Source organism: Rhopilema esculentum, chromosome 18 (assembly GCF_057945365.1).
Source record: "Rhopilema esculentum isolate cy_ngs chromosome 18, ASM5794536v1, whole genome shotgun sequence".
Classification (NCBI taxonomy): Eukaryota; Metazoa; Cnidaria; class Scyphozoa; order Rhizostomeae; family Rhizostomatidae; genus Rhopilema; species Rhopilema esculentum.
This window is the reverse complement of record NC_142832.1, coordinates 5818210-5840369: the sequence shown is the minus strand read 5'-3', so window position 1 is coordinate 5840369 and position 22160 is coordinate 5818210. Positions and strand designations below refer to the sequence as shown.

At 38.1% G+C, this 22160-nt stretch overlaps 3 protein-coding genes and 1 long non-coding RNA gene across 7 annotated transcripts in view; 2 read left to right on the top strand and 2 right to left on the bottom strand.

The window, feature by feature from the left end:
- LOC135696597 (uncharacterized) overlaps positions 1–5318 on the top strand; it is a 47302-nt gene extending 41984 nt beyond the window's left edge. For 2 of the 3 annotated variants that reach the window (XM_089113756.1, XM_089113757.1), the window contains exons 32-35: positions 422–466; positions 2513–2581; positions 4082–4173; positions 4524–5318. In XM_089113756.1, coding sequence (XP_088969882.1) covers positions 422–466; positions 2513–2581; positions 4082–4143 — 176 coding nt within the window. In that variant the 3' untranslated portion in view covers positions 4144–4173; positions 4524–5318. Of the gene's footprint in view, positions 1–421; positions 467–2512; positions 3816–4081; positions 4174–4523 lie in introns of all 3 variants that reach the window. The other variant, XR_016144870.1, reaches the window with a different exon arrangement.
- A 3575-nt stretch (positions 5319–8893) lies between these two features.
- LOC135680946 (uncharacterized) lies at positions 8894–10200 on the bottom strand. The gene is made up of 2 exons (XM_065195201.2): positions 10130–10200; positions 8894–9757 (listed from the first exon to the last, which is right to left on the bottom strand). Exon 2 carries the CDS (start codon positions 9422–9424, stop codon positions 8894–8896), a length of 531 nt encoding a protein of 176 aa, XP_065051273.2. The 5' UTR covers positions 9425–9757; positions 10130–10200.
- On the bottom strand, positions 9757–12887 carry LOC148958099 (uncharacterized). The gene is made up of 2 exons (XR_016144871.1): positions 11951–12887; positions 9757–10204 (listed from the first exon to the last, which is right to left on the bottom strand). It is a non-coding gene; the product is annotated as an uncharacterized LOC148958099 (long non-coding RNA).
- A 40-nt stretch (positions 12888–12927) lies between these two features.
- LOC135680734 (uncharacterized) overlaps positions 12928–22160 on the top strand; it is a 43391-nt gene continuing 34158 nt past the window's right edge. Inside the window, exons 1-3 of one of the 2 annotated variants that reach the window (XM_089113758.1) lie at positions 12928–13145; positions 21263–21403; positions 21870–21964. In XM_089113758.1, coding sequence (XP_088969884.1) covers positions 13082–13145; positions 21263–21403; positions 21870–21964 — 300 coding nt within the window. In that variant the 5' untranslated portion in view covers positions 12928–13081. Of the gene's footprint in view, positions 13146–19310; positions 19449–21262; positions 21404–21869; positions 21965–22160 lie in introns of those variants that run through there. The other variant, XM_089113759.1, reaches the window with a different exon arrangement.

Here is a 22160-nt window from a genome sequence, read left to right as displayed (position 1 = left end):
CGTAACACTGCAGCCGATGTAAATTCTACTTTATAATATTTCCTTGATAAACTTATTTACACTGCTCATATGAACACAATAGCTTTATCGGTAAGCATCAGATCAGCTTTAAAAGCGGGTTTGTTATGTGTATCCCTGTGTATATCTTGTTGATTGACTTAAAACACTGAGTCGTTCTTGGAAAACCTTTTGTAGAGGCACCCTTCCTATGCAGCTTTGAACAATGTCTCGTCTCATTGTAAATAGGTTATTTTCGATACATATTCTACTCGATCAATTATTTTCGATTATTTTTCGCTAAATTTAGTTCCCCTTAGTATCTTAGTTTTTGTTTAGTTTTTTATTGGGGGCTCCTATAGAAATAATCCAATCGAGGAGGTTTTTCCTCTAATTGCAAATTACCGTCTTCTTTTTACTTTAGTCCAAACTCCTGATGTTTGTTACGCGCCTGACTCTGCTCTTGGAGGTGATTTGAGTTTTTGTCTACACATCTTTAGTAGGAAAATGTATACTACTATAGGAACGCTATTATGTGACAAGAATTGCAATGGTTCCTATCATATCTTGTGACTTTCCATCGTTGGTGTTCGCTTCGACGAATCTTATTTAACGTGCAGAGAACACGGAGCCAGTGAGAGAGGCAGTGTATTGCTGTATAACTCTGATCTGAACTGAACTTGACTGACTGACTGAATTACATACAAATTAACATACTTATATACAAAATAAATGTGCTGAGTAATGATGTGCTGTGATGATGTAATGATGATGCAATGGAGAAGGAAAGATCTAGGCTTGGGAAGAAGTCAGCATGACATAGATGTGTGAATGTGAGTACAATGCTGAAGGGAATGTCCTGTGCTAGGTGATGCTGTGAATGACGTAGGTGGATGTCATGGTGATGGCATGATGTAGGAATATGGCCTAATTTACAATATTAAAATCACTACAATAGCTCCCCCCTTAGAATGCAAGCGGTTGTGAAGCATTCGATACGCAAGGGAAAAGAACTAGGAATAAATTTTAATATTGTAAAATCGATGAATTAAAAATATGAGTGAATTGCGATAAAATATTAATTGTTCGAAATTTAAATGTCCAACCGTTATAAATCGACGAGAGTTCGAGACGTAGCCGGTGTTTTCTTCTGTTCGTGATTTGGGAGATTTGTGCGAAGTTTTTACGTTGGATGACCAGGAACCAGTTTGTTGAGGAGTTATTGATCGTTAATGTTGCGTGGAAGCACTACGGTGAGTCGAGTGCTGCGATGCGTTTGAGGGCACTACGGTGAGTCGAGTGCTGCGATGTGTTTGAGGGCACTACGGTGAGTCGAGTGCTGCGATGCGTTGAGGGCACTACGGTGAGTCGAGTGCTTGTTGCTTGTGTTGAAGAGCACTACGGTGAGTCGAGTGCTGATGATTGTCGATAAATCCAAATGAGCTGGGTTGTGTGTGTGAAGCTGAGTTGATGTTGACGAATCCTTGTTGATGAAAAACTTGATGTGTCTGATGCCATCGAAGAGTTGATGTTGTAGTTGAAGTAGAATTGACCAACGATGGATTTGCGGGTCACGTCGTGGTCACCATTATAGGAACGCTATTATGTGACAAGAATTGCAATGGTTCCTATCATATCTTGTGACTTTCCATCGTTGGTGTTCGCTTCGACGAATCTTATTTAACGTGCAGAGAACACGGAGCCAGTGAGAGAGGCAGTGTATTGCTGTATAACTCTGATCTGAACTGAACTTGACTGACTGACTGAATTACATACAAATTAACATACTTATATACAAAATAAATGTGCTGAGTAATGATGTGCTGTGATGATGTAATGATGATGCAATGGAGAAGGAAAGATCTAGGCTTGGGAAGAAGTCAGCATGACATAGATGTGTGAATGTGAGTACAATGCTGAAGGGAATGTCCTGTGCTAGGTGATGCTGTGAATGACGTAGGTGGATGTCATGGTGATGGCATGATGTAGGAATATGGCCTAATTTACAATATTAAAATCACTACACTACTCTACTCTAATCTACTCTTCTCTACTCTACTCTACTCTACTCTACTCTACTCTAATCTACTCTGCGCTACTCTACTCTACTCAACTCTACTCTACTCTACTCTACTTTTCTCTACTTTTCTCTTCTCTACTCTACTCTACTCTAATCTACTCTACTTTACTCTACTCTACTCTACTCTACTCTACTCTACTCTACTCTACTCTACTCTACTCTACTCTACTCTACTCTACTCTACTCTACTCTACTCTACTCTACTCTACTCTACTCTACTCTCCCCTACATTATTCTTACGATTTTATGACCTCTTTCTTAGAAGTTTCTCTGTTTTTGTCTAATACAGATTTATTCCAACAATGTGTTTTTATAAATGCTCTTGAAATATCTGCTCCGACAAGTGCTTCCCTTCTTCTGCCATTAGTTGTAGAAACCAACGCTCCAGCTGTCAATTCGATTCTTAATCTAACAGAAGTTATTGATTTTCTGCAGATGCATCACCTTCATATTCAGATGCCACAAAAGAAGGGGTCGTTTTCATGGACTCAAGGAACGCTGTTGGTGCGTTTTAATTGACAAATGACCCTCCACTTTCATTTGAAGAAGCAATTAATGGTGCTGCCAATGCTGGAGCTCTTCCACCGAAATATGACACTATTCAATTCAGGGACGAAAACAAGTTGCTAATTTTGGGGGGGCGTGGAAGTATGAAAATTCCAACTTCAAGTGATAAATTTTTCATTCGACCAGTAGATCTGTTGTACCTACCAAATTGATATTTGTAAATAGCCCGAGGACCATAGTTCTATTTTCTTTATAATTACCAAATCTTTACTCAATAATTAGCCTAAAGCATAAAAGCCTAAATCTCTAAATTTTGATTAACATGAAACAAACATTAAACATACTGTAAGAAGTAAAGCAACATTTAAGCAAAACCAGTATTAGATATACTTAATGATTAGTAGTATTCTTTCAGATCAATTGATCAATTTTATCTAAAATACATTTTTTCACGATATAGAAGCACCAAGAATTTGGGCCTTTTATTTTCGTTCTTGATCGAAGAAAACTACCTTTAAACTTTTCAGAGGGCCAAATGCCTTTTCATTCTTTACAATTGAAATGATGATTTGAGAACAAACTTGTGCATATGCCTGATTCGAAAGATGAAATACTCTTCTTTGATCAAATACTTCTACTGCAGTTTTTGCAATGTGTTCTTGCTCCACAGCAGTTTTGTCATAGGAATTTATGATAAGGACTCAAGGACATTAACAAATAACAGGGGGAGTTTAGCATAAACTCGTTTTTTATAAGAAGCGTTGAGAATTTTTAGTACTGAAAGATTATTAATCTTTTATTGAATTAACTACTCGTAGTTTCTTAAAAAACTCCCACTCTAATGCTTTCTGATCAATACGGGAATTATTATTCCAAACTATAAAGTTTCAAGTTTCTTATCCGGAAATTCACCTTGCCTGTTCGTAATTTGATTCAACTCCCGTCAGAAAGAAAGCAAACGGGGCAATTGTGCAACTTGGATCCAGTGGAGACGGGATTCACAATAGAAAACGATTGGATGGGTCAGCTTCAGCCTGTGAATTTTAATGTTTAGAATTTTTATATTTAAAATAAAAAAACTTCTTAAAATATAAAATTCACAAGTTTGGTCTTAAGAAAAAAATTCCAAGTCAACCGTTACATTTTCCAACTGTAACTGGATTTTCCAAACTTTGGGGGGCGTTACGCCCCCCACGCCCCCCTATTATTTACGTGCCTGTCAGTATTCTTCGTAAGTTGGGTTTTGTTTTTACATTCCTTGAAGAACGACGACAAGTTTTTATTGCTATGAAATTGAAATTTGGTTAAATGAGGGCAATTCTGTTATTTAGAATTATTGTGGTCTAGATTATTTTCCTTGACTCGCTTGCAGGCGTTCTTTTACATTTTTTATACATCTGAACCTTCTCTATCGATGTTTCGGGCAATTTAACCTAGCGTTCAGAATCTTTAACAACAAACTATGTAGACTAACTTACCACCATTTCATCCTGTTAGCCCTTTGTCAGTGGAAACGCCATCAGGGGCTGAAGCTCATCGAAACCAAACCCCGTTATTAACGAGTCTTAGTCAGCTCTCGAGTCCCAGAGGTAAGTTTCACCATTATGCTTACACTAGGTAGCAACAATTTTTTGTTGATTGGAACTACTTTTTTGCTTTCTTCAGCTATTTCCACTTATAATTTGTAATTTAATTCTCTTATAAGCAATTTGATCGACGCTTAAAAAACCCCCTTTTCACAGTAATTCTTGAAAAAAGGGCGTGTACTGCTTACCTATAAATTCGCAAAGTGGTTCATCATAGTTGTAATATTTCAGTGCTCCCTCATTCATTAATTCATTCATTGTGGTTTAAGCAACTTGCCAGCTCATATCGTGTGAATAACGAAATAAATTCAAATAGATTCTTTTTAATTAACGTTATACCTTCCTCATTACAGTGGTATTACCGGCTGTCGACGATGGCGATTCAAGACCAGGCTCCGCAGCCCTGATAAGATCTCGACCAGCATCCGCAGCCTCGGTTGACTCTGTCTCCGATTCATTGCACCCTTTGGTATGACCCACAACGAGGCACCAAAGAAACCCCAATAGAATGCTCCCGCCACTGCAAGTTCGAGTCAGGGCTACAGACAATCGAAATCCTGGCAGTGACGTATGAAACCTTGTATAGCTAACATGCAAACATTGTAAATACAACGTATATCTGTAGATCCGTACATGTCAAATTAGAGGAACAAGGAAATCAGAGCACCATTACCGCCGGACCAATCAAGAACTTTCCTGGGGTCTGGGACCCTTGATAAAGTCATTGTTGTTTTGTCAGAAGCTTTGTTACATCTTGGTCGGGCCCCTCTCAGCTAAGGGCACGGGGAAATCTGCCTTCCCTACCTCGCCTGCTTTCCTTGTGCCCCTGCCAATTATTGAGAGAACATGTGATTTGTGTTGGGGCAATGAGCTTTGCGGCATATACATTTACCAAAAACATGTCGCTTTCCTTCCACTTGGAGAAGGTGATTTTTTTAAATCTGGCTTTAATTTTAATTTGTGATTTTATGCATTTAGTATCGTGATTATATGCATAAAGTATAAAGTATTTAATATCAGCTCTCGGAGTGGTCTGTAGCATGTATAAATCATCGTCGTATCCAATACGTATTGATTGTGATTTTCAGATTTACTAATCAGTCTGTAGATTATTAGGATCTTCCGTAATATCAAAAGTCCGCATCGTGCTTTTGTATTTTTCATTTGATTTCCTTGACTAAGTCCTCTTCAAACCACGATATTACCTAAGTTGAAACTTGGATTTGAAATTGAATAAGCAAGCCTTATTTAAGCATACATCAGGTTTATGATTTTATATGCCTCAAAGATTGAGAAAGCTTGGCTTTCAAAGCCAGAGGAAGCTAAAGATTATATTTAGGGGGGGGGGGGGGGGGGTACGGCAAATCCCCAAATTAGCCAAACAAAGTTGTTCTGCAGAAGTGTGACTGTTGGCAGTAATTCAACGGCCAATTTCTTCCAGTGAAATCTTAAGCAATCTGAGAAAATACGGAGAAATTTTAAAGAAGAAATGGACTACATTATTTAGATGAATTAATTTAAAGCAATTCGTCTAAATTTATAATTTTGACAAACGCCTCTTTTGCTACGCCCCTGCTCAAAGCCTACCCAATAACATACTTAAAAGGTCACGAAACAATTTTTATAGAACTATTTGGATAGGACTTATCCGATCTGGTTGGAATCCTTTGGGATGGGAAAACTGAGGAAGTTGTCTGAAAAAGGCGAATTGATTGTTGTGTAAAATGTTTCTAATGATTCTCAGGACCTTTTAAAAGGCAGAGGATGGCCAATAAATGGTGCGACGTATATCGGTTAAATCTTTCGTTCTTTTCTTTCGATAAAATCGTCCCGGCAGCTACATAACTTGCATGCTAACAACGGCATAATAATTAACGCGTGACATGGGCATAATCTTTCTCAAGAACTATCCCAGAGGTCTTTCAAAACTGATATATCCCCTATAAATATCTCAAAACGACTAAGAGCAAAACGAAGGCGACAAGATCTTTCACAAGCATCTTGCCCCTAAAATGGTGCATGCCTAAACTGATCGAAGAAATGTTTAGCAAATCTTTTCACGATCTTCCTCTTGAACATCGTGGAGTAAATGCTGAGGCTCAAAGGAAGATAGTTTTCTAACAGATTGATGAGGGCGAGAATCTGAATGTCTTTTGATTTACCAAATACTTTCAAGACGGATTCTCGAACAAATGTCCAGCCACTGTATGTCAAATCAGAGACGAGAGATTTTCCATGGCTGTGGATGGTCGCTCAAAATTCTACTTTCACCAAAAATTGCCTTGTAAAGTTCCTTGAAGAAGGGAATGAAAATCATAACAGGATTCTCACGGCCATTGAGGGAGACATGGAGTGCACCTAGGAATGGCACAATATTGGACATTTCCAGAGGTGTTTCAGGGCTATAAACTATCTGACGGAGAACGTGTTGTGCTGGCCAGTCACCAGGATTTACAACCAAGAATTCTTTAAGGTATATTGACAAACCCATTTGTGTAGCATGCTCTACAGCTTCATGGAATGCTGACAAACTTTTTAGAGGTAACTCTATTGAATCTATCAACATGGTATTTTCCATGGATCGCATTAGCCTATTTTTTCATATTCTTGGTAGTCATGTAAAGCTAGTCTGTTTCGCTCTGACTCAGGGTCAAAGAACCTTTTCCAAATCCAGTCAGGCATGTATTCAGCAAATGACATACTAAGAAAAGGCATTTTCTCTTTCAGGAGAGCAAGAAGGAGTTGCTCATCAACGCCAACAGGATCAGGGGCGGACTGGCTGGTCGGGCTATTCGGGCGATCGCCCGAAGGGCCGGTCGGTTTAAGGGCCGGTTGATAAAAGTGCAAAAAAATAAATCAGCTTTAAAAGTGAATGCGAGGCAAAAAAGTACACCCACGCGTTAATCTGTTTGCCTTAAATTTTCAGAGACTTTGTGGGAAAGAATAAATATACACACTTCTTCAGGGAATATGTTATTGACATTTTGTTATATTTTCTCTTGACGGTATTTCCATTTTGGCGACATATTATACTGTAACATCCCTGTTTCAATGCGATACATAAAGCCCCGGCAAAACGACTGGACATTTGCACTGGTCACACACTAGACATTGCTCATTGTTCAGAGTATGGACATCAAGAAAATATTGGTTATGGCAAAACGACTGAACATTGTCCAGTGAACTTTTTCCCTGTTGAAGAATGCGGGTGGGAAAACTGACAACAGGACATCTCTTTACTATTGAAAATACACTTTTCATGGCCCTAACCGTGTTATCGTATGAATTAGAGTGCATTATTGAAAAGTGGCTAGGACTGCTAGGTTCATCAAAATCACCGTCCTCGTGCTCTCTGACATCGCTTTCCTTATCGCAACTAATCTGATCAGAAGATTCATCGTTACTAATTAAATGCCTTTTTCTTCTATTGGTCGAATTGAATTTTCACGTTGTTTCCATTTCGTTCGCGGTGTTGACTAGGAAAGTTTGTTGAAGATTTGAATATGGGAAATAAATTGACGCCGAATCCAAACCATTAATCGATTGCGCGTGCGCGAACTGGACAATGTTCAGTAGAGTGGCAAAACGACTGAACAATTTCTGTACAACATCAGTGAGCAAAAGAAATTTAATCCTGTGCACTGAACATTTTTGGCTGCCTTCAAAATCGACTGAACAACATTCAACATAGCTGAACAACACTGGACAAGGTGGCAAAACGACGCAACATTTACGCTGGACATTTGTCCAGTCCATGTTCAGTGAAAATGTCCAGTCGTTTTGCTGAGGCTTGAGATTTTAACCTGCCCCGGTGTCTTTTTACTTAGCTTTTGCTTGAAGCTGGTCATGTTTTTCCCTAAGCACAAGCTATTGCTAAATGTAATAAATTTAAAAGTCCAAAAATTTGAGTTCACTAAGCGATTTGCTCTGTGATGTGAAGTAATGAAGAGGACATGCGTAGAACAAGGAAAGAGCAAGAAGACTTTAACCAAAGGTGGTGCACAGAAATTTTGTGAGGAAAAGCTGTGAGACTTAAAAAGGATTCAGCTACGATACAAAGCTTTTTTTATCAAGCAAAAGCCACAAACGTCACAAAAAACAGCAGGGTCTTGCTCTTGCTCCTTTCAATAAACTCATACAAGTTATGGTAAATTTATTAGGCATATACTATCATAAGTCAAATGGCCCCCCGCCCAACAGGTACTACACGATAATGGTGCTACACGATAAAATTTCAACAGGGGTGCCCATGTTTTCTTTCTGGGGTTAGAAATTGACAAATCGATATTTTTGGGCTGCTGAAAATCATTGTGGTTTTCCGGAGGGTTAAAAAATTATTTGTCACAAGTTGAGTGTGATAGAAGCTTTTCCACTTTAAATATATAAAGAACAGATTACGTGGTAATTTTTTTGCAGCCAAACCTGGAGTTCTTAGAAAAACACCTGTTAGATGACATCTAGAACGATCACATTATCAACATATAAGTTATTGTATTTAGAAAGAAAGTCAAACCAATGAGTTAAAATTTTTGTTTATTTACTATTTAGTCAGCAAATGACTTATTCAACATGTTCTGTTAACCAGCATTCATCCATGCACACAATTACTGAATTTAAAAACTTGTTTTCCTTACAGACTAACATTTACTTGCATTTTCCGAGGAGTTTTTTATTTGCTATTTTTGTGGGCCGGTTTGATCAAAATTTGCCCGGGCCAAAAAAATTAGCCAGTCCGCCCCTGAACAGGATTGTGTACATTGCTCATCTCATCAACTGGTAGGGCTGGAATGTCATCATACCTCTTGAGGAGTAGGGTTGCCTTTTGGGAAACAGACAAGGGTACTTCGGTTGTGGGCCTATGCATGGTGTGGATATTGGTATAATCATCCACCATAAATACTAAAAGTGACCGCTTATAAACAGCATCCTCTATCCAACCTTGTAATAGCGACTCATAGCTGAAGCTGACAACCTTTGCCATGACACGTGCTGTTCTTGGATGAACCGTAAGACCCTCTTGCCATAAAGCTGTAAGCCCACTTTCACTCAGGCCATGTCTTCTGAGGAACGATGCATTTATATGTTGAAACCAGCTGCACTTCTGAGACTGGGCAAACATTAACATATGGAGGATATTAACAGCCTTTGATTCATTTTTTTCAACTACATTTTTGCTTTGTTCTGGGGCTGACAAAAGATAGTTTATGCTGTTCAGTAGGTTTGGCACCCCTGCTTTTCTGCAAATGCTTTGCATGTCAGCTGGTGTAAAAACTGATGGATTTTCAAGCAGTGTTGGACAGCCTAAATTCTCCCAGAGATGTTGTCTTACCTTCTTTACTCCGCCTCTAATGTTAGATAATTTGGTGTTGGCTAAATTATCAATCTTATTTTCATTTTCTTTTTCTTGAGGTGCATGTTTCAGTTGCAGCTGCTCGAAGATAATTGCTGGAACGATATATTCATTGTTTTCAGCACTATACCACACCAAGCCAACATCACTGCTGATTTGAACCAAGTCATTGAATTTTTTATCGTAACGAGGACGCTTTTTCACAGGCTCTTTGTTTTTAATGGCTTGAAGGTTCTCCTAAATAATTAAGTACAAAGGCAACCTCATATTTACAGAAGCAACTCAGGTTTACAAATAGAGACTACTAGATATGTTTAAACCAGGAAACATTAGGGCTGCCTATTGGTAAATCTTTCTAGTAGTGTAGCAACAGGATATTCCCATTTTTGGACTAGGCCCAGTACTAAGCAATAGTGCAATTATTTGTCATTTTCCCTCTATATGCCTGTATGTCAGTTCAGTTAAAGTTTATGATATTTATTACTTTACAGTCAATGTGTATCCACCTGCACTGCTCCTTCAATCTGATATATATAAATATATTTATTATGTAATTAACTGTTTATATTAGTATCATTGTATGTGTAGTGAAACCATTTTTAAACAAACCTCATTTTGGTAATGGAATTCTTCTAGTGCTTCATTGCTGACAATGTCTATTCGCTGTTTAAGTATTTCGTCAAGCTGTTAGGACAGATTCAACAAGAAAGAGACAGCTTTATACACATGCTCAACAACATTGCTTTTAACAAATTTAAGATTAATGCATTTATACAAAATTATTCTGTGTGTAAATAGATAACTTAAGGATACAAGAGGTTCCTGTTTGGGATATTTAGGGTTTGTTCATAGTTGTTGGCAATGCTTACTGAAAGGCAGAGGAATTAAAAATGTTGAAATTTTTTTTGGGGTGGGGGGTAGGGGCAGGGAGAGGTATCAGTATTTATTGCTTTGAATTGGTAGCTTTTAAATCAGATAACAAGATTTTCGCAATATAAAGATGACTTGGATGGATGCTAAGCAAGTGATAAAAATATTAATAACAGTATAAATAGACTTTTCCTGCAAAATTATCATTTACCTTAGTCAAGTTGGCTTCTGGTGGTAAATGTTCAGTGAAACTTCTTTTTGACCGGCATTTAAACAAACAGTCTAAACAAAACACTGAACCAGCCTTCGTGTTAAAATTTTCTGAAATTTGTGTAAAGGCAGCTAAACACGCTTGTAAACCACCAATTTTTGCTAGGTCCTTTGTCTCCTCACATAAACAGTTCCAGGCATTATGAAGCGGATTACAACATTTTTTTCTAAAAGGTGGCATATTTATTTTTAAAAAAATCGCCCAAAGGATTGCGCAATACTTCAGGGTGACGTTTTGGCATTTTCGCGCCAAAAATTGCGTTATCAAAATGGTAGCTAACACAGGACCCTCGTGTATCACTCAAGCCAACACGACACGATAAAAAATTTAAATACCAGAGGCGGATCCAGCGGAATATCTGAGGGGTGCTTAAGGGCGTTGCCTTAATAGCCATAATAATGCTACACCCCACTTTTACTTACGGTTAAATGAAGGCAACACCCATCTTGATTAATTAATCTTTTTTAAATTCAGGTATTAAAGCAAAACTATATAAAAAATTATCTCTTTTGTTAGAAGCCTATTTGCTAGCAATGCTAGTTAAAAAAACACACTGCTACCTTCGCAGTTTGTACATCACATTAATCAATGAATGACATTTTAGGTCGTTAGTCAATATTTGATTGCTCTGCAATATTCAGAGACTGGTTCATTTTTGTAAAAAGGCAGCTAAAATGTTTCAAACAAAAAAAGCAAAATGAATCATTGCTACGTTAACTGACCATTACTATACGAAAATTGAGTTAAATATCATTGAGTCATGATAAAATGGATTGGGTATACACTAAGTGCCAGAATCCGCTGAGTCATGATTTTCATGAATGCCATGCTATTGGTTGACCTTGAACTGGTCACATGAACTCACCTCGTACTGATTGACAAAACAATTTCCATCAATAGCAAGTTGTCAACAACGGATGCAAGTATCACATGAAACAGCAGCGATCACGCCGAATCCAAATGACCCCCTATAGAGAAGGCCTATTTACCATGACTCAATGCCTTTAAATCAATACTTGTAAGAATTTGTTTATAAAAATTGATTGTTTTACTAAGTACCTTGTGTTGAAGTAGTACGTTTTTGGGGTCATCTGCATTTGGCAAGAAATGGGTATCGAATTCATTCTGGTAGTAATTACCATACCACCCCAACAACCAAAAATCCTTGGCACCACTTTTTTGGGGGTGCGCATTTTTCTCTGTAAAATTCGATATTTTTGTCGAATTAATCCAAGAAATATTCTGTTAAAACGTTTTGCATTTAAAGCCTGGTAAAGGAAACTACCAACCTGAAAGGCCGAAGGTCAGAACTTCCACGGGACAGTACTTGAACCTTTGGCATTTGCAGTTCAGCGAACTCATCGATCTGTGTATTCCTACAAGTCACGACACCATCCACTACGCTTTCATCAAAAACTTTTCTCACGATTGACTGAATACTAAAAAGCTCGTTTTCCGTTTCAATTTCCTCAGTCGACTGGCAACCAATAATCGAGAACACCTGCAACAGCAACGACTTTATGTCCGCCATTGCTGCTACACGAACAGGTTTAGTCGTTTCAGTGACGGTATGCACCAGTGTATATTAAATGATTGATAGGGGTGCTCAGATGAGCCGAAATTTGGCAAACGGATTGGTTGAAGCCTTGTTTTGATTGATAGGGGTGCTCGACATTGCAGATAAACATATCAGAGCGTGATCTGATTGGCTCAGTTGCAACTTTGACCTTAGAGGTTGATTGATAGTGATTGATAGTGATGACCTTAGAGGCTCAAGCACCCGTAGAATTGAAGTAGCTCATTGGCAGAGGAGTACTCGCGTGTATATTTATTCTTTCCCTGAAAATCCCTGTCTCTGAAAATCTCTGAAAATTTAAGGCAAACAGATCAACGCATGGGTATATTTTTTTGCCTCGCATTCACTTTTTAAGCTAATTTATTTTCTTGCACTTTTATCAGCCGGCCCTTAAACCGACCGGCCCTTCGGGCGATCGCCCGAATAGCCCGACTAGCCAGTCCGCCCCTGGTTCACCTCAACTGTCGATTTTCGCGCCGAGTGCACCTCGTGTATGCCGGGAAGGTTAAAAGCCCGGCACCCCTCGGCCGCAGCTTCCCCATTGATTTCTATAGCACGAGGCTAATTTGCATAAATTCAAAATGGTAGCGCTTCAGCCAATCAAAAGATTATTCCGCTATGCTGGCAACCACCCAACCCAAAAGTTACGTTAAAAACGCTTCTTTAATTAGGTCTACTAGCTGGCCTTCTTAGTATTTTTGTTCCTTATTTAGAGTGATTATAGAAGCTGTTAAATACCAGGACAGAGGCGCAGAAGCTTTCTCAGGAGCAGGAGAAATTTTTGAGAAATTCTAATTTGCTTTATTTGCATCCGCGTGAATAACAAAATTCAAGCAGTTTGTTGATGATGATATCGAAGGGATTCTCGTTGGCTTTTATGTTCCAAGTTTGTTTTGGTATAGTTGCAGGTATGTTGAACATTAATGCACCTTAATTTCATTTTGAGAATTGTAAATAATGGCCATGCAGTTTTATGTTTCTGTGGATCGTCTTTAACTTTCCTTTCTGCCTTTTCCTGTAGATTTTTGTGGAATTTTGAGCAGCGTTGGTAGCGCTCGGGGTCAAATAGGGAACGGGGTCAAATAGGGAAATCGGGATAATATAGGGAAATCGTTAATAACTCCAAAAGTTGGACAGATATCTCAAAACAAACCTCAGAATCGGATTCGGCATGCCTCAATCTACCTTTTAGATGCTTATTTAATTCAACTACGGCAATTTTAACAGAATAAATGATAATGTTTTTCTTCTACGTTAGCTTGATGCGTGTCTCCTCCGTAGCGAAGGGAGCAAATAGGCAAAACACGTTGAAAAGCATCGATTTAACTAAAAATAAATAGCAAAAGGTAGAAATATCAATATAAAATACACATTCTCTTCATATTCATCCAAATTTCACACATCCTGCAACGAGGGTTACAAGTTTTCTCTAAATAAATCAGCTGAGTGATCGACGCGCTCGGGGTCAAATAGGGAAATCGACATTTGGGGTCAAATAGGGAAATGACTAAAAACTGCAAGAAACAAGCACGAAAAAGAAAACTAACCTCATTCCAAGGCAATGAGTAATTAAATCTGCTCTTTCTATCCGTTTGTCTGCTAGAAATCAAGCTATATCGATAGAAGATACAATTCAGACAACGTTCGACACGCACTTAGGCCCTTGTTTACAGATTGATCTCCTCCACAGTTTCGGGGTCAAATAGGGAAACAGCTGCCTAAAGCCAATAATTGTTAGGAGCCCTGTCTTCTGACATTTGTGCCCTTTGTCTTCTTATTATTTTCAAACCAAATTTTGAAATAAATTTAGGGGGAGGCTAAATATTGGTGAAACATTTCACGGTTGCGGATAATTGCAAACAATTCAATGATTGAGACAACCTTGGACGTTGGTGTGTTTATTTGGCGTTGAGAGGTTCAATCCAACCCCCCTACAGAAATAATTGTATTGCTTATTTTTCATCAGTTTCATTTTTACAAAAAAATTAAACACGGAGTGCCTTAGATAAAAAATTTTTGGTTCTTCTTCATCTCAAGTTACCAAATGTACATAAAAAGTAGCCAAGAATTGTACGATTATTGGGGAAATATTTTCTTCATTTTGTTGCTCTATTGTCTCTAATAGACGGGTCCCCGGTGTATAAATTTCAGAAGAATTTGCACCCCCCCCCCCATTTCGCTTATTAACACCCCTTTCCATTAAATTTTACAAATCTGTCATGAGCAGAACACGCAATTTTCACTTGTCAATGACTCCTCTTGTTGTTATTTTTTAATTGTCATAATTCCTCTTGTTATGTTTGTCTATTTTCATATCTTACAATATATCCATCATCAAGTAATCAGTGTCACCATTCTATTAATTTCATTGCTTTTTAATTAAAAGATTTACCAACATCCACTCCTTCTATTGTAGAGGTGGTGCTGTGGGCCCATCTCTACTATTAAGCCCTTAGTTTTATATTTATCCTTAGTTAGTATCAGCTTAGTCTCATCGTATTTATCGAATGTATGATATACAAATATGGCTTGTTCTTTAGTAGTTACTAAATAGTAGTTCTTTCAACAACTTGTAAGTTTCAAGCATTGAATCGCACTGTTGAATCGGACAGAGGCGGTGCCACGAAATCCAATCTGGGGTTGAGCTAAGAAGTAAGTTTAGTGACAAAGGAGGACCCACCATGGTTGGGTCAGACAAGAAAGGAAATTTTTGAAATAAAGCCTTCTAGAATCGCTAAAAATGCATCTCCCAGACTAAAATTTCACAAATTACTACACCGCTCAGAATAGACATTTCGATCGATTTTTTTCAAAAAATTTTGGGAGGGGAGGATTCATGCGTTAGATAAAGAGAGAGTGACCTTTGGTTCACATTGATGTTAATAACAAGAAGCTGCTGTATTGATTGCCAGGGTGCATTTAATGTACTCAGGCCAGAAGATCTTTAGCTTACACTCAGGTTTTTTGGCGTTCCGGGTGCAAAGTAATAGAAGAAATTTTTGGCATACGTCTCCAACTGCTCCCCTAGTCAAGGGGGCCGTGGTCCCATGGCCCCCCTGCCACCAAGCCACTGCAGCTGCATATCGAATACAACAGATGGTGATTTTTATTCTCAAACATAATTATGTTGCCTTTACACTCTCTTTTTATAAGAACAATTTTATAAAAAAATGAGCTTCAAAATTGGTCAAAAGTTGAGAACAAATTAAGAACAAGCCGAGGCTGAGCTACTGTAAAATGTAACTTTGAACAATGTGTTGTGAGGTTTTTATCTCATTTTCATAAACATAACAACTATTTACATTCTTAAAGCAATAACTCAAAACTCTGTTGTAAACTCCATGACTCGCGAACTCGACTCGACTCAACTCGTTAACTCAACTAACTCAAAACTGTCACACCTATCTCGCGTTAGCACGAAAACGAGGTTGTGACGTACGCATTATAACACACTCCCCCGGTTTGAATCATGACCAGTGGCGAAGCTAACCAAGAACAGGTGGTCCTGCTCAAAGGGGGTATGGGGGCGCAGCATTGAAAATGTTTTCATTGATTGAAAATTTTGAAATCATGGACTAAAAAGAAATTGCTTGTACAGATAGGCATATACAGTTGTAATACATACTGGAAACATAATTGATTCAAATTATTTAAAAAAGTAAAAATATTTTGTCACAACATATGTCTGATGAACGGTAGATAGGGTCTTGAATCAATTTGTTGTGAATATCAGAGGAGACCCCTGACATTTTGCCAGTACAATACAATCTGAGTCACCGAGTACAAAAGCTCCCAGTAATTACCATTGTTTTCATTTTCATCCTTTTCAAAGCGTCCTTTTCATCGGGACCTCTGAATTGTATAGTAGTTCCTGTTTAAGGCAGGAGGACGAACTACTGAAATTAAATTTAAGCAAGCCCTTTTTCTGTCATGAACATTCCATCTCCCCTCGATCTCGACTCTCCTGGTACAAAAAAAGAAGTTTCTCTTTCGGCAGCGGCGGCAAACTTTTTCTACTTTTTAAAATAGGCCTTTGAATATGAATTCCTTTGCTCTCTGCAGTCTGAGAGAAAACTATATGCATATCAGGTTTCTCGCGATGTCTGTGATATTCCCGACTTTAACAGTAAATAGGACAAACAGAACGACCCTAAACAATTTGATTTCCGTAAGTACCACTCGTCTTGAAACGATCAATTCTTGTATAAATCAATTGACGACAGTGTAGGGCCGAAGCTTCTAGCAGCAAAAACTTCTTCAGCAGCAGAATCATGATGTCTTCGTTACAGTTAGTTTTATCCATGATATCAAAATAGTTAAGGCCTGAGTAACTGATCTGACTATGGCCTGAGTGAAAATTCTTTGTGACCTTTGACCACGGCGCAGAAAATCAACAAATTATAACGAAACATAGGGCTCCAGAAATCTAGGTCCTGCCTTCATGAAAGAGCAGGACCTGAGGTCCTGCCATTTCTGAAGGGCAGGAGTGCCATTGTTTTCTTCTATTGTGAGGCAGGACCAAAAACAGGGCTACGAGGCGTTTGTCCATTGTTGGGCAGGACCAAACATAGGGTTTAGTCCTGCCTACGAGTATTGGGCAGGACTGACCACAGGGCTAAATTTTTGACGATATCAATTTACGAACGGGATACTCGAAATTCCATTTCAGTCACCCTGTGTCTCAAAATTGAAAAAGGGCACAGCCACGAAGTATAAGTGTAGAATAAGACAAGAAATGCCTTTGAATCAGGCATATAATGATTTCATAAAGTGAATCAATTTTTAACATTTTAAAAATTGTTATCTTTGGAAATTCGTGGTCCTGCCCTGCAGGACAAGCAGGACCTTTAGCTTCGCCACATCAAACCCAAATTAACTAAAGATATTAGTATTGAATTTACTTGATTACACATAACAAAATCAGAACAATAACAAAGTTAAAGATAATATGCTGCAAAAACGTTAATGCATAATTTGTCTTCGAACTGTCTCTCCCAAAACTGCTGCTCTACGTCTAGGTCTAGTGTTTGCCTGCATAGGCAACTGCGTACGCTGCTGCGAAGGCGATTGCGCTGCTGGCTGCAATGGCAACTGCGTAGGAGGATTTTGTAAAGAATTTGTCAAATGGTTAGGTTTTACTTCTAATGGTATTAGTAACTTTAAAGGGCGACATAAAGTCTTCTTACCTATTTTGCCATCGTCTGATCCTAGTCGGATAATCGCTGATCTTACCACCTCGTCTTTACCTACTATGAGCTCTTCTATGCGGCAGATTTTCCAAAAACTCCTTTTCTTGCTCTCATCTTTCAATAACACTACATCTCCAACTGCAACATTTGGCTTTGATTGATTTTTTGTGGGTCTGTATGCTTCCATTAACCCTAATAAATATTCATTTCTCCACCTCCGTGTAAACTGACCTAAAAGAAGTCTATTATATCTTGCACGTTTAGATAAAGTTTCATAAACACTTACAATTTCTAGGTATCTGTATTGAGGCAAATGCAACAAATTTCTCCCGCTTATAAGATGTGAGGGGGTCAATGGGTACGAGATTCCCTCGGTATCGTCGTGTACGTAAGTTAAGGGGCGTGAATTGATAACACCCTCAACCTCTAATAGGGCTCGACCAATGATTTTTATAATACACCTCTTTACACTTCTAATTAACCTTTCCCATACTCCACCTTCCCAGGGACTTTTTTCCGTTATAAATTTCCACTCAACACATCTCAGAGACAAGGACTCGTAAAACCTGGGTGATCTTAGTAGCTTCTTAACTTCTATACTTGACAACAAGGGGCCCTGCGAAATCTAGACCAGTATTTGAAAATGGTGGACCGTCGTCTACTCGAGCTTGTGGCAAATCTGGGTTGAAAGTTGTACGAAATGGCAACCCTTCTAGTTTCTTACATAAAAGACACTTGCGAACATATTTCTTCACCATTTCTCTGCCTCGTGGAACCCAATACGTTTGACGCAACAAATTTAATGTTTCACGTGTTCCATTGTGAAATACCTTTCTGTGCGACTCTTGAATTAATAAGAAGGCATAATGATTACCTGGGGGAAGTAAGATGGGATTTTTCCCTGAATCAATGACCGAAGATTTGTTTACTCTAGATCTACACCTCAATACTCCGTGTTCATCCAGAAAAAGATTGAATTGGCTTACATACAGCGGCGCCTTACTTCTACCCTTATTATCTTTAGAAAGATACTGCAATTCTATCTTAAATGCTTGTTTTTGAATAGACTTAACAATGACTATTCAAGTTTGCAAGTTTCGTCTGCCGATATTTCGTTTTCCTTGTTGATCGATTTGCAACTTAGCCTTGCTTTTAAATTGTCTACGAAGCGGAAAACCCAAGAAAGAGTTCTTAACAACTTACCTTTGCTACTGTATTTACGAATGTCGAAAACATTTTCCAGATTTAAGGATACTGGCTCTTCTGAATTAACCATAACGTGGGTAACTTCAGGCACATGCTTTACCTTCTCCTCCATTGCCTCTAAACTTTTAAACTCGTTTGGGGGTTGTGGCCATTCACTGGGGTCGAGCTTGAGGAACTCAGGACCCTCCCACCAGAAAGAATTAGTGGATAGAGAAGACCCAACCTTACCCCTTGATGGCAAATCTGCTGGATTCTGGGGTCCAGGGCAGTAAAACCATTCCTCCCTATTGGAAACATCTAAAATGTCATTGATGCGATGGCGAATAAATTGTTTCCACACCTTTCCACACCACACATATTTTCCAAATTTTTGAAAGGAAGTACAAAATGAAGCGCAATCACCTAGATATTTCACATTTGAAAATCTAATTATGTATCAGCCTTTAAGAGTAGTTATCATGTCATGTAGAGATGTTAGATTATTTATTTTAAAATGGCTTTGGAAAAGCAAACATTTGAAAAATACTAAAGCTTTTGCTGTAATAATGACATCGGAAGCAAATAAACAAGAAAGGGGTTCTGAAAAGTTTAAACCGAATTTTTCCTTATTTTACACAGAAACAGACCTTTGTCTATTGCTGTAGGCAGCTGTTTCCCTATTTGACCCTGAAACTGTGGAGGAGATCAATCTGTAAACAAGGGCCTAAGTGCGTGTCGAACGTTGTCTGAATTGTATCTATCTATCGATATAGCTTGATTTCTAGCAGACAAACGGATAGAAAGAGCAGATTTAATTACTCATTGCCTTGGAATAAGGTTAGTTTTCTTTTTCGTGCTTGTTTCTTGCAGTTTTTAGTCATTTCCCTATTTGACCCCAAATGTCGATTTCCCTATTTGACCCCGAGCGCGTCAATCACTCAGCTGATTTATTTAGAGAAAACTTGTAACCCTCGTTGCAGGATGTGTGAAATTTGGATGAATATGAAGAGAATGTGTATTTTATATTGATATTTCTACCTTTTTGCTATTTATTTTTAGTTAAATCGATGCTTTTCAACGTGTTTTGCCTATTTGCTCCCGTCACTACGGAGGAGACACGCATCAAGCTAACGTAGAAGAAAAACATTATCATTTATTCTGTTAAAATTGCCGTAGTTGAATTAAATAAGCATCTAAAAGGTAGATTGAGGCATGCCGAATCCGATTCTGAGGTTTGTTTTGAGATATCTGTCCAATTTTTGGAGTTATTAACGATTTCCCTATATGACCCCGATTTCCCTATTTGACCCCGTTCCCTATTTGACCCCGAGCGCTACCAACGCTGCTCAAATTTTGAACAGATCAAAAACAATCCAAATAGAAACATTTTTTCACATAATGATGTTGGGGGATTTTGCTTCCGCAGGCTTGATGCTTGCCCTGTAGTGAGAAAAGTACCCCCAAGCAACCTTACTCAGAGCATCACCATTTTTCATTTTTTGCCTCCGTATAAAAAAATTGAAAAATCATGTTTTTGATTCTGTTTACAATCAAAACGAACTGTTAAAGAAAACTATAGCTATTGATTAAAGAACATGAAACTAGTGTATTTCTTCTTCCCTACCTAACGACTGGATAAAAAATATTCTGCTATACATGTAGGCTTTGCTCATTTTTAAGAAAAAGGTGTCTTGTTAATAGACCACCTTTGTTTCCAATTTCAAGGGGCTGTCTAACTGCCTACACTTACAGAGTCATTGGTCTAATAGCGGGCTTAGGGGAAGGCCGGTTGACACAATACACAGCACTTGCTGTATTGCCACCTCAAGGGCACGGTATGAGAATTGTTATTCTAATACCTTGGCCAGAAAACTCGCTTAAAGCCACAACTAAAATCATTGCTGGTGGCATACAGCCCTCTCGTAATTGCCACTAACTTGTCACGGTATCAAGTTTGCAAATCGAAAAGTCAATACAAGAAAAATTTGGTGACAATTACTTCATCGAAACCAAAACCCAACAATTGGACCTGTCAACCTATACTTTTCATCACCCCTTTTTTACCTTTTTAAAACCCAATCTGGAAAATGCTACTTTGGGAAACTATGTTTTACCTTAAAAATATTAAAAAGTCTAAGTGAAATAATTCATCTTCAATAAGTCATGCATAAAGCAGCATGTCCATCAAAAGTAGATACTCCTCTATAACTCTACAAATCCATGGAAAATTCTTGTATGCATTGTCACACAATATGCACTTTGCGGTAACTTTTGGACATGGTCTACTATCTGTTTTAGGCTATGTCGCTGTACGTGAGGTAACCCTCTTTGAGTTTAAAAAATGGAGAAAATATTTGAAAGATCCTAACATTACTCAATTCCTAAATCCAAATAATGTTGAGAGGCCATGGTTTGATTGTCCACATATAAGAAATTGAAAGCTTGTGCCATAGCAGACAAATTGCTTTGTTTTATGTTAGGATGACAATAGGCCCTTGACGTAGAGGAGACAAAATTTTAATTGTCATGAACATAAAAATGCGATCAAAAGTTTGTTTGTCTGATGTAAAAACAATACATTTTAACAAACTATCATCCAAGACCTATGCTAAGTGTAATACTCTTTGAAGTTTGTATTTGTTTTTCTTTAGGTCAGTATGTGCCAAAATGGTCATGTGATTTTGAAGATGGTTTATGTGATTGGTACAAAGTTGATGTCAATGGTTTTGGTTGGGAGCACAGTGCAGATAGTCCATACAAAATAAAAGATCATACAAAAGACAGTGTCAATGGTAAGATTGATTCATTTGGATTTATATTCTGTAGATTAAATACTGGTCTCTCATACTTTATACAGTATATTTCAGTTATTGCAACATGCATCCTTACATATATCCAGTGCTGTTTAAATTAGGTACCATTTGGAGGTGATGGTGCAAATAAATTATGGCTGAGCACCTTTGTTTTTGGAAAAAACTAGAAGACTCAGAATTATCACTACATCAACTTGCATTCCCTGCTTATTAAGGGAAGTAATTCATCTCTTTCCTTTTTCTGGGCTTGGGAGCCACCGGTCCAAAATAATTTATAAAGAGTGTAGTGTATTCTGCCCCCAAATAATCTGTGTCTTGCTAAGGTCCTTCTAGTTCTTCTATATTGCAGCCGTGTATATTTCCCAGAGAAGCAGGCAAATTCATTGGATGGCTAGCACCTTCTGTTGCACTAATCGAACTAACTCCAACAACCTATTTTTGATAGGGTCAGTTGCGGTTCTATCACTAACTGGGGTGAAATTTGGTGATGCTGGAAAGCTAGTCTCACCATTATTCAGACCAGCAAATGGCTCTTGTAAGGTATGTTTTATAATATTATTGCTACAAACAAGGTAGAATTCTTTGGTACACCAAAATTAATTCTCAAGGTCAAATTCAACAATCTCTTGCCCCCTTCAGTGAAAAGGATTTTATTTAATACCAGAGTAAAATTGAAGTAAACAATTTGGCCAGAGTTTGTATCATCACATTTTCATCGCCCATCCTTTTATGACTT